This window comes from Triturus cristatus, chromosome 12 (genome assembly GCF_964204655.1).
Source record: "Triturus cristatus chromosome 12, aTriCri1.1, whole genome shotgun sequence".
In the NCBI taxonomy this organism is placed as follows: domain Eukaryota; kingdom Metazoa; phylum Chordata; class Amphibia; order Caudata; family Salamandridae; genus Triturus; species Triturus cristatus.
In genome coordinates this window covers 29447705-29468333 of record NC_140595.1, presented here as the reverse complement: position 1 = coordinate 29468333, position 20629 = coordinate 29447705, and the positions used below count along the sequence as shown (strand labels likewise).

General features: G+C 41.3%; 1 protein-coding gene across 7 annotated transcripts in view; it reads left to right on the top strand.

Moving 5' to 3' along the window:
- The window catches only part of EPS15L1 (epidermal growth factor receptor pathway substrate 15 like 1), a 318875-nt gene that overhangs the window by 292739 nt on the left and 5507 nt on the right, over window positions 1-20629 (top strand). For all 7 annotated transcript variants that reach the window (XM_085639255.1, XM_085639253.1, XM_085639254.1 and 4 more), the window contains one exon: window positions 16448-16568. In XM_085639255.1, the coding sequence (XP_085495381.1) occupies window positions 16448-16568 (121 nt within the window). The remainder of the gene's footprint in view (window positions 1-16447; window positions 16569-20629) is intronic.

The following is a 20629-nucleotide window of genomic DNA, read 5'->3' as shown; positions in this document are numbered from 1 at the left end:
AAGCAATAAGCAACTCAAATCCAGGAAACTTAAGCAAGTCTTTTTTCTCCCAGGATAAATGTGTCTCTTGGAGACAGAGTATGTCAATCTGTGATAAATAAATCATTCTAATCAACATAGCTCTTTTTTTTGAGTCGTTGAGACCATTGACATTAAGAGTACAAATTTTAATTATCTTCTGCATTGAAAAAAACAAGGAGAGACATTATAAAAATTATAGAATTATGGAAGTTGTAGTCTGACACAAATGATTTCCTATGAGATTGAAGACCAAATAGAACACAATGACATTCCAGTACTTTACCAAATATTGCATTGATAAACAACAGCTCTAGATCAAACTCCATAACCAGAAAAAAACCAATCAAGCACACTTGCTCAGCTCTGACTGATGTTGAATTACACCCCCACCACCCCCACCACCAACCCCACCACCCCAGCAAACCCTCCCCTGGCGCCAACCCCCCACCCCAACCCACCATATGAGGCACAGGGACAGCCAGTCCCTGGGATCAGCGAGTACCACCCCGCCCCCCTCCCAGAGGACCCAAAGAGAAAAAGAAGAGAAAAATTCAAAAATCCGCTTAGTCCAGCCAGCAAACAATCTCAAACAATACCAAATTGACAATTTTTGGCCAAAAAAAACCAACCTAGTACAAGATAAACATGTAAAATGTCAGAAAGAGAAATAAACAAAGACAAAGATAGTGCTATAATAGAGTTGGCACATGATTATAGAGAGTCTAAATATTCCTTGGCCAAAATTTCAGAAACAAAAAATCTTGTTTGATTCTTAAAAATAACTTTGAGTTTGGCTGGGTTTTGTAGGTAGACAGTAGCGCCTTTTTCTTGGAAGCCAGCAATTAATTGTCGTAGCTGCCATCGCTTAGTAACAGTTGATTGGCAAAAATCCGGCCTGGCGAAGAAGCAGCAGCTGTTAGCAGAACGTTTTTTGTTGGGTCTGGCCAAATCAGAAATAGCTTCTCGGGCTAAAAAGTTATTAAATCTAACCAAAATAGCTCTCGGATACTCTCCATCTTTGGACTTGGGTTTGCTTTGAAATGGAAACCGATGGGCACGTTCGATAACTAGCGGCCAGTCCCAAGAAGTAAGTTCCGGAAATGCAGAAGAAAAAAGATCGCAAATACATTTTCGAATATCTGTTCCCCCAAGATTCTCAGGGACGCCTAAGATACGCAAGTTATTCCTCCTCGAGTGATTTTCCAACTCAGCAAGCTTAAAGCTGACATCATCCCGTTGAGATTTAACCAGAACAAGTTCCTTTTTATGTATAGCTACTTCATCCTCCAGCGCAGAAATCCTAGTTTCGGCCTCTGACACTCTGGCAGTTATGTCAGTACAGAATTTAGTGAAGCGGCGAACAGCATTTTTAACTTTTTGACAGGTCCCTTGTGTGCGAGCTATCTCCATTTTAGTGTCCGATCTGTGAGCCAGCATTGTTTGATAAATCATAGAAAGAGTCACTGCCGAGGAGGAATCAGAAGAGGGTTCTTCACAGATGACTTGCTCATTTGGAGGGTCAGGCTGTACAGAAAGGGAGCCCTCAGGACCATTGGATCTATTCCTGTATGCAGATGACCGCCTGACCCTATGTTTCTTAACAGTAATGCTGGAACCTGGAGAAGTCTCACTTGCCCCCGTCTCATCACCCAAACTGCCTTCCTCCGGATAGTCGGCCCAGTCCTTATCCAAACTTTCATCAGATGTTAAATCGGACATTGAAAAAAATTTCTCAGTAAGCTCTTGAGTAATCTCTTGAGAGGATTTTTTAGTGGTGACTGAAATTGATGATTCTGTAAGTCTCAAAGGACTGGTAAAAGAGTGTGCATTATCGCTTAATGATTCCTGGCGAATTTCGGAGCCACCGGAAGTATTCGCTGTATTGGAAACTACAGGTCCCAGAATGCCGTGTAAAAGTGGACCAGGTGTAGTTACAAGATCAGGAGCTTGAATCATAGCTAATTCGGGATCAGAGTTCGATACACTGTCATTAAATACAACATGTGTTGCCATATTTCCGTCTCCTTTTTCAGGCAGTGTAGGGGAGATAGTCGAGGCCAAATGAGACTGTTTACTGGTGTTTTTAACAACATGCTTCTCAAAAAGTTCAGGTACAGTTTGAATTACCCCCTTACTGAGAGACACTCCCCGTTTTTTTGACTCACCAGCTTTGGCGATTCCATGTGTAGGATGAGCAGATTCAAGCTCCTCCATCTCGTTAATTGGAGCATGTTTGCTCTTGCCACTCCGGGTGTTCGGGGGTTTCACCGACTGATTGCTGTTTTTTGGCGGCATAATGTAAAACCGCAGACCAGAGTAGGGCACCGAATACCTGGCCCGCGAAAACCAGAATGAATAACACCGGGCAAAGCAGCTGAGCCGGGGAAGCTGGAGAAGAGCAAGCCACATAAGACTTGAGTGAAATGTAACGCAGACAGTCTTAGAGCAATCTTAAATCAATCCGGGAATCGCTGAAACAAAGTATCAAACAGAAGGAGTACAGCTCAGCTCAGCGTCAGCGAAGAGAGGGAGCCAGCCAGCCGAGCGCCACAAGCCCAATCGACAGCGTGAGTACAGCAACGATAGATTGGCGTTTTTCTTACACCAGAAGCTCGTAAAACTTAACCCCGAGCCTTTTAGCCATGCAGAATCCTGGGGGAGAAGCCAAGATCGATAGGTCAGTCCGTCATGGCACCGTTTCTCTTCGGGTCAGGGAGTGGAGTAACGGGAGCGGAGACAACTCACACCGCTACACTAGCGGTCGCCATCTTGCCTCCCTAAAGCGGCGATAATTATGCCCCAGGGGTTGTAGCTCTTCTCTTACAGTTAACTATGAACAAAAGTTAATTCAACAACAAACTGATCTGATACCGAGGTTTAGGACAAATACAGGTACAGGCTTAACACTGCTCCTCTGCATCTTATTTCCAGCTCCATCCCTGGGTAGTTCTTTCTGCATTACATTTGAGTTTTCCTTTCCAAGTCGGGCTGAGTCTTCATACATACGGTTGGTCCTGAATCTGGCTGTGGTTGCACACTCTTCTTTTTCCCGCACTTGCCCAGTTCTGCTAACAGCTGTCCCTTGTTTTTTGGCGGATATATCTACAATGCCATTACGTTTACAATACTATATACATCATGCTTTTCCAACCAGTAGCTCATGAGCTACTGGTAGCTCTCCAGCTAGCTGTAAATAGCTCTCCTGTGTGCAGTCCAGCCTACTAATTTAGAAGCTTTTGCTTGGTTTAATTAATACATGTATAACAACATTAAAAAAGTTTGTATTTGAGACGTAAATGTTTGTATTTTCAGTACTCATAGGCTGATGTGTGAAGAAAAATGGTTCAATTTCCAAAATGTAAATAAAACAGATATTTCAGTGATAAATCATGCAGCTTTGCGAAGACTTATTGCTAATATTAAAAAATTGTTGCCAATAGCAATGTAGCCATGGTTGTTATGTATTACCCATGCAGAAGAATTCCACATTAACAAAGCATGTTTTTCATTACTGCTGGCATCCATGCCTGAGGAACTGAGGCGACCACTGCTAGTAACCTGGCATATGGCGACTATTATTATTATCTTGTCTAATGGGGTCACTATTACAAGTCTAACAATATTAGTAGCTCAGGATGTTTTATTGAACAGAAGTAGCTCTTGTGATAGAAAAGGATGGAGACCCCTCTTCTAAAAATATTTGTGGGGCTTCAATTTACAGCTAGTATTAGAGTTCGAGCAAGAATTCAATAAAAACATTTTTTTAACACATATTAAATTAGGTTTCATTAATTAAATCCTAAATGAGCCTTTACCTTGTAGGGTTAGGTTAAGGCAACAGGCTGATTCTGGAGAAGAAGAAAGAAATAGCATGAGAGTTTGTTGTTTTTGGAAACCACATGATAATTTTCATTCATTTAATTCAAATACATGAAATGGAATTGATACAGTTTCAATATTAATGATTAGTGTTAGACGTTGGATTATCAATATGGTTTGGCTAAAAGTACAGTATTTAAAAAAAAAAAGAAACAAAATAAATTGAATTGGTATTCTTCAAGTTATATATTTGATATTCTTGACATCATTTGGAGCTAGTGTTAGTAGTTCGTTTAAGGTGAGAGTGTGTTAATATTTTAATTTTAATTTGTTTATTTACAAATATTTGTATTGGGAAGAAATAGGATGTGGCAAGAAATGTAATTTAAATGTATTAATTGGAAGTAAATTAAATAACATTGAAATATTTAACAAAGGGCAGTGTAATGTGTAAATTTTAGCAACAGGGTTAGCTTACATTAATTTGTGCATCTTTCGTTATGTAATTAATACTTAATTCCAAAAATGGTAATAAGGGATTACATTGATCATTAGTGACGTGGTAAAAGGCAAAGCAAGGAAGGGATAGTAAAACTACAAGAACTGTAAGCTGACTGGGTAATTTGGGACAAGATAAAACTGTACAGGTAATGACAGGAAGCTTAATACTTGGAGCTAACAGTGGTGAGATGTATTGATTATAGTTTTTTGTTTCTGGTGTGCCATTGTATTTCAGCAGGGCTTCAGCTACGATGGCAGTAAAGGTATTGGTGGGTGCCTTTTTATGACGGGCATAATGTGCAGTTTGTTTGACGTGTGCGATTTGGTTAAGACTTTAATGAATCTCACTGATGGAAGAGAATTTGCTCAAAGTTGTGAGAGAAGTGAATCTCTCCTCTTTTCTGAGGGTTTCTGTAGTTATTGTTTTACAACATATCCAACATTTTACTTTGGAGCGAGAAAAACTTTGTAAAGGCCCTCAAAGCGCCTACTCTTATCCCGAAATGGTCACTGGGACACCTGTCTACAAAACACCTACTCTACGAGGTAGGAAGCAGAGACTCGCCACTCTAACTCAAACAGCCAATTTAGATGGACTGATAAAAGCTATCTTAGAGAGTAAATCATAAAATGTCTTCTTCGTTGCATAAATCTGTTGCTTTAAGAAAGTCAGATGTCACCTCTTAATCCTTCTTTACTTTTTCTCACCTTAACCGCCTTGTTTCCTGTATAACCGGTTCAAGTAAATCTGCGTGATGCGAGGCGACAGCCTCTGATGCTGTTGTTTAAATTAGGAAATCCACCCACACCCATCCAGAAACTTAGAGTGGTTTATTTACAGTGCTCGGAGAGAACTAGATGTTTATATTGAGCATTAGTATGCCGACGTGAAGGATTGCTACGCCTGAATTATTTTTGGAAATGCAGTCTGGTTGAGCAACAATATTTCAAAAGCTAAGACTGAAATTGGTCTCTGTAGAGTTATTGATGTATTTCTATAAATGTTTGTGTCTGAAATGCTGAGAGACCGATAAAGGTAACAAGAGTGCTAATATCTCTAACGCTTGACAGTGTTGGAGGTTTCTAAACCACTTTCAAATTCATCACTTTTTGAAATAGTCCCATTCACAAGACAAAGACTTTGACAATGCTCACAACTTTTACAGTGTTGCCAGTGATGGTGGTAACGCGCCTAACTTCGGACTGGGTTGGAACTAGGTTGGACAAGAGCCGAATCTTCAGCCCTTGTATCAGCCGAACTTCTACATGTGGCTTACTCTCTAATAGCTATTATTTCATAGCACGAACTCTGTTCTGCACCCAGACCCTGGCGATTTCAAGGGTTGTGCCCAGATTTAGAATAGTAGCAGACTGATGACCTTCATTGTCCCACTTTTCGCCTGACAATTTCATTGCACCATTTCATCAAGTCAAATGTGAGCGGAGGATTAGGAGAATTTCTGAAATACGAGCACCAAGAATGGGTCATTGCACATTTGAACCCCTTGAGGCACATTGGGCAGTCTTCACCAGCCATCCCTCTGACTCCGTGTCTCCCACCAAACACCCCTGTATAGCACTGCCTGTTATGTGAAATGGATATATCCTGAATCGAAGGAAATTGTTTAATCGCATTGTGTGCTCTACTGTCTACTACAGTTCAGCTTAAGGATAGGATATCATTTCTGGCAGTCCTCGCCGTGCTAATCAGGTGCTTCATTATGCAGCTCAGTACACAATATCTCAATCTTCCCTTTGCTGGCATAGTCCAAGAAGATGCAGTTCAGAAGCACCCTGCATTAGTTGACAAAAAGCCAGAGCAGAACTCAATTTTCCAACTGTTCTAGACTAAATAAAAGTACCTTCCTCTTCCAGACTCGCTAATGCAGCCTGACTCGGGTTTGAACCTACCTGGAAAGCAGCTTGATGTCAGAGAGACAGATTTGTATCTGCTGAACTGTCATTTCAGAACACCTCGATAGAAATTACATACCATGACGAACACCAAGAAGAAAGGCTGCACCGAAAGGACTTAAGACACTTAACGCACCGATGAAATGTCAATGTGGTTTGTGCAGTTGGTTTTGTAAATAAAGGAGATGTCGAAAAAATTAAAAAATTGTAATCGTAGGGGAAATCCTAAGATGCTGAAAATATGGAATGACTTGCATCATAGGAGTGAACACAGTATATTAAGGATAAATGTCTGAGAAATGATCAATACATTTCTACTAACAAATGTGCTTAGTGACAAGAAAGCAGACTTATGCACGGGTCTGCGGCAGCTGCCGTTAACGAAACGTGGTGAGGCAGAACGGGGGAGATTAACGATAAAAAATAAAAGCTTACCTGCCGCCCGCCGCCCGCCGCCTCAGTGCTCTTCTGCTCCCTCTGCTGCTCCCCGACTCCTATACACCACTCCAAACACTGCTCTCATACTGCATGAGAGAAGTGCCAGGATTGGTTTAAACGGGCTGGTTTTGCGCTCACACAGGGACAGTGCCTGCTGTTCTCCACCCGACTGTGCAGCTTGGGTTGGAGAAATCTAAGTGCGCATGTCAGTTTGGCCATCCTAAGACAGCCGGTCAAACCGACATATGCAATTGCAGAGCCCACCACTCCTCCTCAATGCTGCTATTGTCAGGATGGCCCCACCCCAATAATATACTGTCAGTGATGAAAGATAAAATAGTTTTACTATCATATTATGTTTTATGTTTGCATATGCCTGCTGGCTCTCAGCAGTGGGGCGACATTCCTCCACCATTATGAAGGAGCTGCCGGTGGCCCGGGTTCAGAATTTTATTGACGTTCTCTATCTCATTCAGTTGGGGGGTGTATGAAACTGTGATTAATGATAAATCTTATTGTTCGATGGAATTGGTTTGTATTCGATTTCAACCAAAAGGGTACACAAGAAGACTAGGACATGAAAATCCCAACAGATCACAACACGTATCTGCATCAGTTTTGAATCTTTGCTGGCAGAGGTTTGCCAGTTGCCGGTGTACACTTTTACTGCCATGTATTGGTATTTCATTTGGCTCCTTAGTAATTCCACCACTCATAAAAACTCTCAGAGGTTCATCTCTTGGCCGTGAGACATACAATCCTGAGCCCTTTAGGGAATATAGCAATGTCACCTAAAGTCCAAAAGATCCGCCTGTGGCAGACATCTCAACTTGCCGACGAATCCAGATGTGCATTTGCAATATTTATTTCAATTAGGGCGATTTTGTATTAAAAATTGACTCATATAACTCTAGTGAGCTCTTTTAGGACTTAAAAATATATATATATTGCTTCCAGTTTTTACACAGAAAACGTAAATGGTTTGTGAAGGTTGATTTTAGAACCTTTTTTGGGCATGCCAACAAGTATGTTTTTTACTCCCCCGATAGCATGTGTGTTGAACCTTTACAGGACCTACTTGTGTCTTCTTTACCAATGTGAACAATATCCTACAGTACTTGGGGTGCATCGGTGGCACTGAAATCATGTGCATTATCCAGAACTGAAGCAGGAAACGACTGTATGGTGGACTAAATCCAAAGCAGAATTCATAACGACTGGCTTCAAGTCTGTCATCAATAACATGTATCCCTTGTTTCAGCCTAGACTGAAGCATTTGGTGGGAACTCACCTACTGAGATGTTATTAGTGATGATGTGAAGACTTCGGGCATTCTTGATAAGCAGCTTGCCGTCTTTTCCCAACAAATGTAATCGAGCCGCAATCACAGCATCTGCCATTGGGGACAAAAGAACTTCCTGAAAGGACCAGTGCATTGCGATATCAATTTGAACTGTTTCATAAAGTGCAGACCTTTGTTGCTAATATTGCATTAAGAGCTGGGAAGCACTCACTCAGTCTCTAAAAGTTCCACTTCTTCGTAATCACTTATAGAATTATTTTAGATTTGTACCATCTACACAAAACCAACATATGCTGGACATTTATAGGTGACTTTGTGAAGGACAAATTGCTCATGCCTAAATCCATGTTGTTTGATATCAATCACAAAATAGCTTCCCTTTTCTTCAGGAAATAGAGTTTTTGATGCTACTGACCCTATTAGAGGCACGAGAGGGATGTATGGCTTACTGTGGTGAAATATTAGCTTATGCATGTGTGAATTTTGCTGACCCCAGTGCGCTTTTATTCCTCTTGAATTTCAGTGAATCTGCATTTTAAAAGGAAACATTAAAAAACGTGGATTCTCACCCACAAAGCAGATTTGTCTTCCAGCAGCAATCCATGTGTGTTTTCTTTTCTTTGTATGGGGTTTTAAATGTCTTCCAATCAGATCTCTGGTTTAGTGATTCACAAACTGCAAACAGTGGTGATCCGTTTAATGTGGCTTTTGGTTCAGGAACCAGTTCTCTGGTCAGGGGGACTGCCGTGTTCGCGAATGCCATAAATATTGTGGCGATATGGAGTACTATACATAATGAACATTTGGTTAGTCAACCGCTCACTTCCATTTCTTGACTCATGTTTACTTTGAGTCACAGAAGCATTTTTGACTTTCTGAAATGTCACTATCCTAGGTTCTAGGAAAGAGATACAGGTTTGCCAACTATGCTTCATTTTATGATTGATTTTTCTGGTCATTGAGGACATTTTGCCCCCCTCTCATATGTGCCATCACTCCCACTTGGGTTCATCTGTAGCCAGCTTGCTCCTATATGTTCCACTTACAAAAGTTCAGTAAGATGAGGAGTTGCTGCTGCACCTCTTCTTAATTTTGAATTCAGTGCATCTCAGTCAAAGGGGTGGGAGGACATATTTGGTTTGATCTACAAATGCATAGCTTTTCCCGTTTTATGTACTGTAGAAATTTATGTTCTCTACTACAGTTAGAACTGCTGAACATATTTATATCAAACATGCCATGACAATAGAACTTTAATCAACATATGCCATTTTCGTGGGTTGCTTCAAATCCCTTCTGTTGAGTTTGAGATATTTGATTGGAAAAAAACATCAGGTAAACATCTCATGATTAATGTGTATATAGGGACTGGTAATTTGTGAATTACTTGTGTTTTCAAGGAAAATCCAAGGTTAATACTTATTTTTAAGTGTTTGCAGATACTGGACATTTCTGTATCTGCAAATCCTGATCAGATCTGTAGGTAACTGTAATCTGATTGTCTGGCCTTGACAACAAAAATGTAGTTGCATTCGCCATTTCCTGATGCTGGAGTTCCATGGCTAGTCATTTAACCTGTGCTGCAGAAAAATAAACTGGGGGGCATGAAAGAGAGCGCGAGAGCATTGATTAACCTCAAGATGTTGTCATTGGATTAATAAGGGCCAAACCTTGCCATCTAAAATACATAACTCTATCTACAGATCCACACAAAGAACCAGTTGATGTCCACAGCCGCCATTTTGAAACACACTAGCCAAAAACATAGTGTTTTTGGCACCGTATTAAAAATGTGTGGGTGGCAGTTGTTAGAATCCCCCAACCTAAGAGATGATGTGATCGGTATGTTACAGAAATGCAGATCCTACCCCTCCCCCCGCCAGTCCCTTCCAAAATAAGAACACTATGATTTGTCTTTCAAGATTTGCAGTTTCAAAGAGGAACTCGGGGCTCCTGTCCTGACAAGCTGGCGCAGTGAATCCAAGAACTGAAGCCAGCCATAATCTTGGATATGCTGATGAAACATGGGCTGGGCAAAGGACATGGCATCCAATTTGGTAACTTCCATGGACCACTCAAGGAAGGAGTGACATCAGAGTAGAACAGGAAATGCTGTCACTATATTACAGCAGAAGAGGTACAAATCAGATTGCTGCATTTATAGTTGGGAGAAAGTATATGAAAATAATCGGGTAGTAGACAAGACATTATAGTATGGAACAAGGCACCTTTTTAAAAGTCTAATTCCCATTTAAACTTCTGTGGCTTGACCACAAAGCATGTTGATTGTTTGTACCTGTCTACCACTGCATCTCTTTATGCAGTTCTTCCTGAAAAAAGTACAAAGGTCCCCCGTTGCTAACAATCACAGCAGGTAAATGCTTGTGCTTGCACAGGATGGAGACGACTCCAGGTTGAAGGTCCACAACACCTAGCCTCCCTCAACCTCGAGGTAGTGTTCCAAGCTTTAATACTCAACTTAGGCCAAGCCGCAATCCCTGCCTCTTCTCAAACCTTTGGCTTTCCACTGTCCCCATCTCACTGCTGCCAAGTTGCCCCATGTCCTGATTGACACCTTCAGCTGTCCTGATTTATTTTTTTAGCTAACCTATTGCATTCTGTGGCTTCAAAACAAATGTTTTCAGTTATGCTTACATACAATCAAGTCCCAGATGGGACATCATTTAACCTGAGGAAATGTGGGCCCTGTGCCCACAAGAACCACTAGGCTGTGTGCGGCGTGAGGTCCTGGGCAGGAGGCGCGTTGCAGTTCTTCATATCTGCAAATGATGGCAAAGCCTCCTTGAGATGTAGCTGCAGGATCCACGTGCATGTAATATGTGATCCATGTTAAAAAAATGTTCTTTCCTTATAATATATATATATTTTTAATTAGTGACTCCTTGCATCATTTGCAATACTCTAAAACATACCAAAAATAAGTACAAAAATAAGTGGCAATCAGCTTGTAGTGTGTTTGACTTACACCTTCCCTTCATTGCAAATACATAGTTCTGCTTAGTGACATTATTTCTTTACAATCACCTTCCTTACAATTGTTCTAATTTGCCACGTCTGGTGGAAGAGCTCCCAAATTTCAATCAGTAAAAGTAAATTGAAATTCTGCATTAGTTGCTGTCTCATTTTGACAGTAAAAGGTGAATTGTGCAAGAGAAGATTTATTGCTGCCTGTAGGTGACATTGCTATTAAGAGTCCCAAGAGGGTAAGATTAGGGACAGTGCTTTTTAGTGAATTAACCATACTGCAGGAGCTCCTCTGCATGTGGTATTGTACTAATATGTGTAATTATTGAGTGTATTATGTCTTCCCTTGACGTCACTCATGCTTAGTTCCACGCCATCTCCTTTAGTCGGTTCACCCCCCATTTTTAAAACACATTCATGCAAGTGCTGTTTTTACTTTCCCACAGTCCTCCCCTCCTTGTGTGTGGCGGGAATGTGGTTATGTAGCATTTTAAGTTTGGAATGTGGTTTGACGGGATGCCTAACTAACAACTCTATTCTTCTGCTAGAAAGAATCCGTCTGCGCTTTCATTGGCTTTTGTAGCTGACATGCGCAGTAGACAATGCTTACATTTGACCAGAATAACGATGCAAGATCTGCACTCTTTTCATTAGTTATGCAGCTTATTACTCCATTTCTAAACCCCTTTTTTCTTGTTTAGTTATTGAATGACGCGGATTGCTCCCTGTCTAAATTGAATGTTCTGTTGACTGAATTTTTTGCTGATATATATATTTATTGGCAGGTTTTCCTTCATCTTCCCACTATTTAGGATGCAGTTTAACAAATCGAACACGTTTCTAAAGTTTACTAAAGAACTTCTTCAGGACCTATTGTGTGAACTGACCAGCTCCGGCATAGATAGGTTGATGGGACCACCATAATGTTGGACACTGTTTTATGTGCTCACCTATTAATCTGATGACTGCTCTTTGCACCCACCACCGATGCTGGGCACCATTCTGTAGACCCACCACCTTTGCTGAACACTGTTTTTTTCCCTCACCATCTCTGCTGGATAGTTCTATGCACTTACAACCTCTGCTGGAAACTAATCTGAATTCCCCCGTCTCTCCCCCATGGTCTTTAATAAATACGTGACCCCTGTGTTTGACATCTTTAGGGACACCCAAGTGGTGATAACCTTGTGCCGACAATACATGATCCGAAACCAAATGCTCCCAAGAAACCACATCATTGTCTGACCTGCTGAAAGTGCTGGTTAAGTTTGTGTCTTGGATGCGAGATAACTTTCTCCATTTGAACCACTCCAAGTTTGAACTCTTTGTTTTTATCAGACCAGATTTGCCACCCGTACCTCCTGTAAACTTCAGGCAGCATTTGCCTGCTTCCTGTAAGGTAACGTTCATAGGCTTCGGACGTCTGGATGAGCTTTTAGGCAATTGCAACCATCAAACTCTTAGTGAGGACGGTCCTGTCTCTGTTACCCAGCTCTGAAAGTGTATTTGTGGTGGCAGCAGCTGTCCCTTTCAGAATTGACCATTGCAGCAATCTGTACTCTGGTCATTCTGTCTTCCAGATTCTTTGCCTGTACAAGGTTCATGATGCCACCATCTAGAGTCTTGTCTGGGGAGGAGACATTACATCAGTGTTTCTAGATGCACCCTTACTAGCACCGCTTAGAAATCAGATACTCTTTAAACTACGCTGTGTTCATGTGTCTGCGACCTCAATTGGGTGTGGATTCTTGTATGTGCATACCCCTTCTGGATGCTGCCTCTTGTACTTGCCAACTCTGCTGGGGACCACCTTGATGTCCTGCCATTTCTTCTGGGAGCTGCTCCTTGTATCTGGCACCTTTTCTGGGGGCTGCCTCGTGTTTGGGACATCTTATGGGGGCTGCCTGTTGTATTTGCCACCTGTACTGGAGGGGGGGAGTGCTCTTTGTATCTCCTGTCTCTAATGGGGAAAGCCCATCTCCATGTGTCTGCCAACCCTGGAAGGGGTTTCACCATATATGCACCTCTTCTAGGGGCTGCCCCTTGTTATGCCACCGCAGCTGGGGCTACTCTGTGTCTAACACCTCTTACAGTGGCTGACCATTTTTCCAAGTTCGGACTGATGGAGCCAAACGTCTTTGCTTTATTCATAGTATGAAGAAGGCATCATTTAATGCTAGAGCATGGGTCTATAACTCCATGGAAACATACACTATGGAAGAACAAAGAACCATTGGCCACTCCATGTTTGTACACTGGAAGCCGTATGACTTTCTGTTAAGACAGTTATTGATGACTCTGATCCCCTTCATTGATCCCCAAGTCCCTTTTCCAGTAAACACAATACTTTGCAAAAAGTTAGACTAGAGCTTGTTGGGCATTGCAACAAATCTATCTGCTGCGCCCTATTTGCGTTTTTTACACTGTAACCAAAGTAGCCCCATCATGAGTCCCTCACGGTGTCCCAGATGCAAAAAGACCCCATCACGGGCATCTCTCGTTTGCTTGTCAATGGAACCTAAAATGAGATTGAATGTGTTGAGCCTCATTGAGTTTCACTCTGTGGAGTTCTGCTGAGTTACATGAAAACACTGCAAGATTCTGTGGAGTTCTGTGCACGGGGAATTTAGGCATATTGCACTGCTCGTGCTGATTTTTTTTTTTGCCGAGAGCTCGTTCCGTGCCGAAAAACAGCGCGAACTGCACTGTGCGGTGCACCAGAGGGCGCTGCTTCTCCAGTTGATTTTGCTGCCCCTCGAGTAGATTTTCTACTTAAGTGGCAGCTTTCTGACCCTGAACGGTTGCAACTGTCCTCTTTGGGGAAGTCTCTCCGAGTGCCCTCCTAGCAATCGAATATTATATAGGGGATGCCAAATCTCATTCTCTCTCGCCAACTTACTGTTGGTGAGCCGCACGCGAGGAAAAACTCTGCAAAATGCGGTTGTCGGAATTTGGCCAAAACTCCGCTTCACTGGCAGAGTGCAATTTATCACCCACCGCTACTTTTTTTTTTTTTTTTTTACTTTTTACAAAAAACAGTGTCAGCATAGCAACCAGGACTTCTCTTTTTTTTTTTTTTTTTTTTTTAAAAAACCCTATTAAAATCCCTGCTTCTGGATTTTCCAGCAGCTCAAGAAGAGGATATGGTTTTCACGCCCAGCCTGGTGAAATCTACCTCCCAAGTGAAGTGGAGCATCTTAAATTTAAGTTATGACTTGAGGCACATTTATTTAACAATTTAACCATTTTCGCTCTTACCCATTCACTGCTTTTTAGGTCTTGCGATGGTGACCTGTGCCAAGACATGTTCAATCCACGGTGGATCACTTTGTAAATTATACACTTACCGTGGGACAGTTCTGGCCCTAAATCTAGCTCCTGCTCTATACTACAATGCTTGATATCAGTAAACAGTTTGACTTTTGTGCAAGACAAATATATTTTACTTGGGTAATTCCTCTCTAAATATTTAATTGAATGTAGTCGCTCTTTCGACATCCATAACTCAAACTGCTTCAATGATATTTTAAGAAAAAAAAATAGGAAACATTCATCTCACTGTACAGTAGGTTTGAAACATATGCAACCCTCTTCTCTCTCTCACCAGTACATCTGTTGCAAACCTCCATAAAGGAATTATCACCATAGAATCAAGCAGAAAGCAGAAGTTGTGGTTCTCTAAATTTGCATTGCGCAATGCCGGCTTAGGGAGAAGATGTGGTCTAGTTGTTAAGTAGTTTACTGTGAGATTTGGTGACCAGAGTTGTCTTTGCAGCCTTGTGTTATGACCAAAATTGTGTGCTGTTGGGTAAATCACATCCTCTGTCTCTTTGCCCCAGTTCCCTCATCTGATTGAAAGTGTAACATATAAGGCTTTTAACAAAGACATAATTAATGTTACTTGAATAGTGCCCACTGGTGCAATTTTACTATTTTATATCAATATAAATAACGGGTTATCCCAATTTAACAATCTTCAGGCAATTGACAGAAGAAGGACCAAAGGGTGAGAGGTAGTCCGCATTCATCTGCAGGTTATCGCGGATCTCATCACCAAGTCTAAAAGTCATTGCTTAGACTATCTTACATATATCTAAAAACAGGATATTTACATTTATTTCTTAACTCCAGTGGTTCTAAGTCAATCACGTGCTTTGCGTATACCACCAACAGAACCACAATCTGGGGTGCGACAGCGGGTGGTAGTCTAAACCATGTGTAAACACCAAAATCTCAGGGGTAGCATATACCAATTTACATCAAATTCTGCAGAAAATATGTGTCTCTCCACTTATGAACCGATCAACTTCAGTCTTGTATGCACAAGCGTGAGATTGCTACCAGGATAATCAGTCGATCTTTGATTGTGTCAAGGGCCAGTGTAATTTTCTTGAAGGTTTTAGTCTGCTTATGTGCAGATCTGCAGAAATCATGAATGGGCCTGCTGCTCATTACTTACTGGAAATACTGCACTTCAAGAGGTGTAGAAACGAAATATTCCTCTACTACTGAGGGCTAGAGGAATTCCTGCCCCGAGCGTTAGACACAGCAAGAAGGAAAGTCCTGAAAAAGCCGACTGCCTCAGAACAATGGATCCCAGGAGTTGATCCATAATCTCTTCAAGGAGGCAAGATTGAAGCAATACACTTATAATATCTTCCGACCTCTTGATGTCTCACTTAAAAATGGAAATTGCTGTTTTTTTATATAAAAGCTAAAGCATTGCAACTAAGAAACACCCGTTGGAATTCTTGGCAACTTAAGTTTTTCTGTGACTAGTAACAGAAGGGAACTCCTCCAGCACTTCATGGAATTAATCCATATTGAATTCCAATTTAATAACACAATCTCAAAGATTCTCCGAGGTGTCACACCCAAGACTTTACATCTTGTAAAGTACCAGAAGAAAAATACTTTTGAAATTGGCAGTAAACCTCTACATCTAATTGACAAGGAGCTTCCTTCTTGCCCTGTGTATGTTCAAGCAGTAATCTGGCAGCTCCCCGACGGCATCCCTTAAATGTGCATGCTGTCCCGGGGACATTCTCGAACACTGTGACCGCATCGGCGGGCACTTACGGGACCGTGGCCACATCCCCCGTCATTTACTGGCTGTGGAGAGGTTGAATGGTGTCTACATGATGCATGTAACATAAGATAAGTTTGAGTATTCTGAAATAGAAAATGAAACTGAGGAAGGAAAAATTTAAACCGAGCTTGATTGCCGAGACTTGTACCTGTGCAGATAGGTGCCTTTCTTTGATGTGCCTTGAAAGGGAAGATTTAAAGCTGAATGAAAAATATCTTTTCAAAGTTGGACCAAGTTATATTGGCTTCGGGTTTGGGTACATCATGCAAAAACCATCCAGGTTGAAAAACCTACAATGCTCCCTCTAGTAGTTATTAAACCATGGATTGTAAGTCTGTTTGTATTCTCATGTTTTTCCACTTTGTTTTCTTTTGTAGTTCGGCAATGAGGACCAACAGCTAGCATGGGCGAAACGCGAAAGTGAGAAGGCCGAACAGGAACGGCTAGCACGGCTGCGGCGCCAGGAGCAGGAGGACCTTGCCCTCGCCATTGCACTCAGTAAGCCCAAAATGACCTCCTATTAAACTTTCAGTTTACATTGAGAAGCAGTAGAACTAACATCTGTAGAAAAAGAGCTGGGTTGTCTTCATAGAGTAAATCCTCTCGCCCGTGGTGTGCGGTAACACCATCAGTCATGCCCGGTGGATAATGTGCTGCTTAAAGTGAGCCTTTGAGGTCTAGAGTCTTTTGGATTTCTGCCCATACTTGCTGTTTCACAAAAGTTAGTCTAACTTTTGGAAATGTTTTTATACACTCCTTTTCTTTTCTTTGTTTTCTTCTTTTCTCTTTGTTCTCTCTTGAGTGTTATTGGAAGTCCTTTCTACAGTGAAGAGTCTTCATGTATGGTGTCCCACCCTTTGACTCTCACCTTGCCCGCTCTTTACTTCTTTGCAGACAAAGACAGCAAAGCATAAACAATTATTTACATTTTTTTATTGAAAAACCGAAACTGGTCACAAAGACCACTGAAATGTAACTACCACACTTGAACAATGCTGACTTTATTAAAATGGATTGTCCCATTTGTTAGGTCCAGCTTCTTATGTCATCACCTATTTGCCCAATTTTATTTGATGACCTGTTTTCTTCTTAAGAATTTCGACATGGAAGTCCCAGTGCACACACTGACCTGAGTGTCACTCCTTTTCTCCCCAGTAGACCTTGGTCTGAATGTTTTATTAGTGCCTGATTTGAGGAAACGTTGTGTACCACACCCACCCAGAACATCCCACATGTAAGATATATATGTTTGGCAAATTCTTGTGTGTTAGAGACCTTTAAGCACTATTTTTGTGCAACTGTGTCTCGATTGTTCAACCTTTGAAATCCCTATGTGTGGACTAATTATCTGCTCGTCAGTGGATTAAATTGCCAAACAAATTCTACAATTTAATTTAATACACCTGCATGTAATTCTGATGAGCACGTAGTGTGCGGTACAGTGAACTAGATTTTTCTGAAAACCGTAAAGAAGTCCAACGAGACCAAAAATACTTACTTGATATATTTCACTGTTATGGGACTCTGAAATATCAGCTAGCAGGGAGTTGTTGAGATAAGAAAGGTGGTTGTTCAGCAAAACCCACCGCACATTATCTCAGGTGGGGCTTGTGTACGCTGGAAATAGATACACATTTTCCGATATGCACACTCCACTAATAATAGATTTTTTACCTCACCATTGTAATTTTATTTCAACTTTTGGAACTGGAATTCAGCTGTAGTTTGCCCTCCTAAAACATCTGAACTAAAGCCCCTCAGACCTCGGTAGAAACAGTGTTGTCAGCTGTGAAACTGTTTTTTTTCCTGATGACGAGAGCTGAGTTTGGGCAGTCAGAATTAATTAACCGAAGGCAAAATCGCAAACAGAGCTGTATGAAAATTTCCAGTGTAATCTTTGGGCTCAGAAAGGCTTCACCATTTCACTTCATTACCAGTACTACCAAATGCCACTTTCCCCAACCACATATAGTTCCTGCTGTTCGAATGAAATTTCTGGGCAGTTTAACTTTCACTATTGTTTATTTTCCTATAAAAGCTTCTAAAGATGCACCTTTTGTGGTTGAACTTATCTTTTAGCTTACACTAAAAAACAAATTATCTTTCACTCTGTCGAAGGCTGTCTTTTGGTTACCATAAAACTAACCCTGGGCAAAGCACTACGCTACGTTCACGTAGTTTGCGAAGTTTGCGCTACTTCGCACTACGCGAATTGCACGTAGCACAATACAAACACGCGTAGCGTAGAGCAGCGGTCATTTTTTGCTTGCTCGCGGTCCTCAACGTCAAGTTGGCGACTGCGAGCAAGAAAAATGACATCCCGGCGAGACTTTTTCCTCATTCGCGATCAGCAACATCAAGTTGCCGATCGCAAGCGTGGAAAATAAACCTCCCGTCGAGATTTTCAACGCGGGGAGGTCAGGTTTCTCATTGCGATATGCTGGTGACTGCTCGTGATGAGAAACTACCAGTCCGCGTTGAGAAAGCTTCTGCTCGAGTAAAAATCTACTCGAGCTGCAGAAAACTACAACTCGCACTGTGCAAGATGCCGTATTCAATGATTGCACAGTGCCGGATGCTTGTCCGCACTGTGCAGTCATTGAAAACGGCATCTTACACAGTGCGAACAGGGTACTACGCAGTTCGCGAAGTGCTACGCGTAGCTCGCGTAGTGCGAAATGTACTTTGTGTAGCTACGCGTAGCGCTACTTCGCGAACTACGCCCAGGGTTACATAAAACGCAAACAAAGTGGAAACATAAGTGCATCACAGTTTAGCTTCTTTAATGTGAATTAGACCTACCTCCTCACCTCATAACTGTGGAAAGAGCAATTAGCATTTTCACAATCTGCATTTTTTTAACAAAGTATTTTAAAGTTAAACCTTCTATGAGTGACTCAACCTATTTAAAGGATCTAACCTTGAATTCTTCTGAACGAATATTAATTGCGTTCCATTGCATAGAATTTGTTCTAATATTTGCATATGATTGGGTGCACTCAGATCACACCTGTGTAAATGTGTTTGTGTGTTGGGAGAGGTGTATTTACATTGCTCCAGGTACATTGACATTTTCGTTGCAGTCCAGCACATTAATAATATTAATACTTTGCCATCTGTAAGTGTGCTGGGCCCAATCTCAGCAGTGTCATCACATGATATGCCGCTATCGTGAGAGCGCCACTAGAACAGGAGCCTATATTTCTAAAGTGTCTTACTTGTTTGAATATAATTAACCTAATTATTTTTCATAACTCCTTGAATAAATACATTCCTCAGAAATCCGAATTAAGTGCAACAGTTGACTTGCTAAAGGGCAATGATATACAGACAGACCTCAAACAAAAGAAATTACCTCTTGAAAAAGTAATCTCGCAGCAGAAGTTATGCAGACTTACCCTTTAGTCATTCCTCATCAAACTTTGTTGTGCTGGGATCATTGGCCACCAAACAGACATGACATTATAATTACAGTGTCAGTGCATTTAGTTCCATTAGAAATAATTGGCCTAGATTCTTTAAAATGTACATTATAATTACTACATCTAACCTGAACTTTTCTAGTTGAACAGGTTATAACTCGTGTCTTTTCCATGATTCACCGTAGTCCACTTGTTTCACAACACAGCCTTTAGTTATCAACAGGTTCGTAGTCTGAGACCTGTAACATGACTAATCTAAATGTAGTAGTCGTTGGGTGAACATACGTTTTTATAGGGGCAGTGTTTCTCATTAGAATTACAGAGTTTAAGATTTTTAGATGTAGTGCATGGACAGCTTCATACGAACACATCCGAGGAAGCGCGACTTTGTATAGACCTCCATAATTCCGTTTCCATTGGATTTCTAGATATTCACTTAAAACAAAAGCCTGAGTTAGACATTTATTGAATGTTAAATCTACTGATTCAGGGGAGATGTCGTAAATCCTCAATCAGTGATGTTTCTACTGGTGGTAATACTGCTGCCAGACTACAACAACTCCCTTTTAGTAAATACCGATCAACCGCGAGGAAACAAGAGATTTTGCATTATCCTCCTCATCTTAATTGTTCTTAGAGACCTAAAGGTCCGAGCTCTACTCGGATTATGAACCATTTTTATTCATCTTTTGAGCAGAGACTTAGAGCCAGATGTAGGAAGCCAAATAGCGATCGCAAACGCCGAAATTCGCAGAATTTCAGCCTTTGCGATCGCAATTTGGCTTTGAGCAATGTAGATAAGATTAAACCTACCTGCAAAATAAGGAATCGCAAAAATTGCGATTCCTTATTTTGCGATTGCATTTAAGGAATTGCAAATTGCGATTCCTTAAATGCAATGTAAGTAGCACAAAAGGAAGTGCACTTTGGCCTTAAGGAGTCGCTAATTACCCCCAACTTCAAGTTGGTGGTAATTCGCGATTTCCTTCAAAAAATCACTTTTTGGCTTTTTAAAAGTGCCATGTGGCACACATTCATGCTCTTACGGCATGTATGTGTGCCACATGTGCACAGATGCACATTTCAGGGGTGCAACAGGGTGTTCTTTTGGAACCCTTGCACCCTTGAAATTGCGCC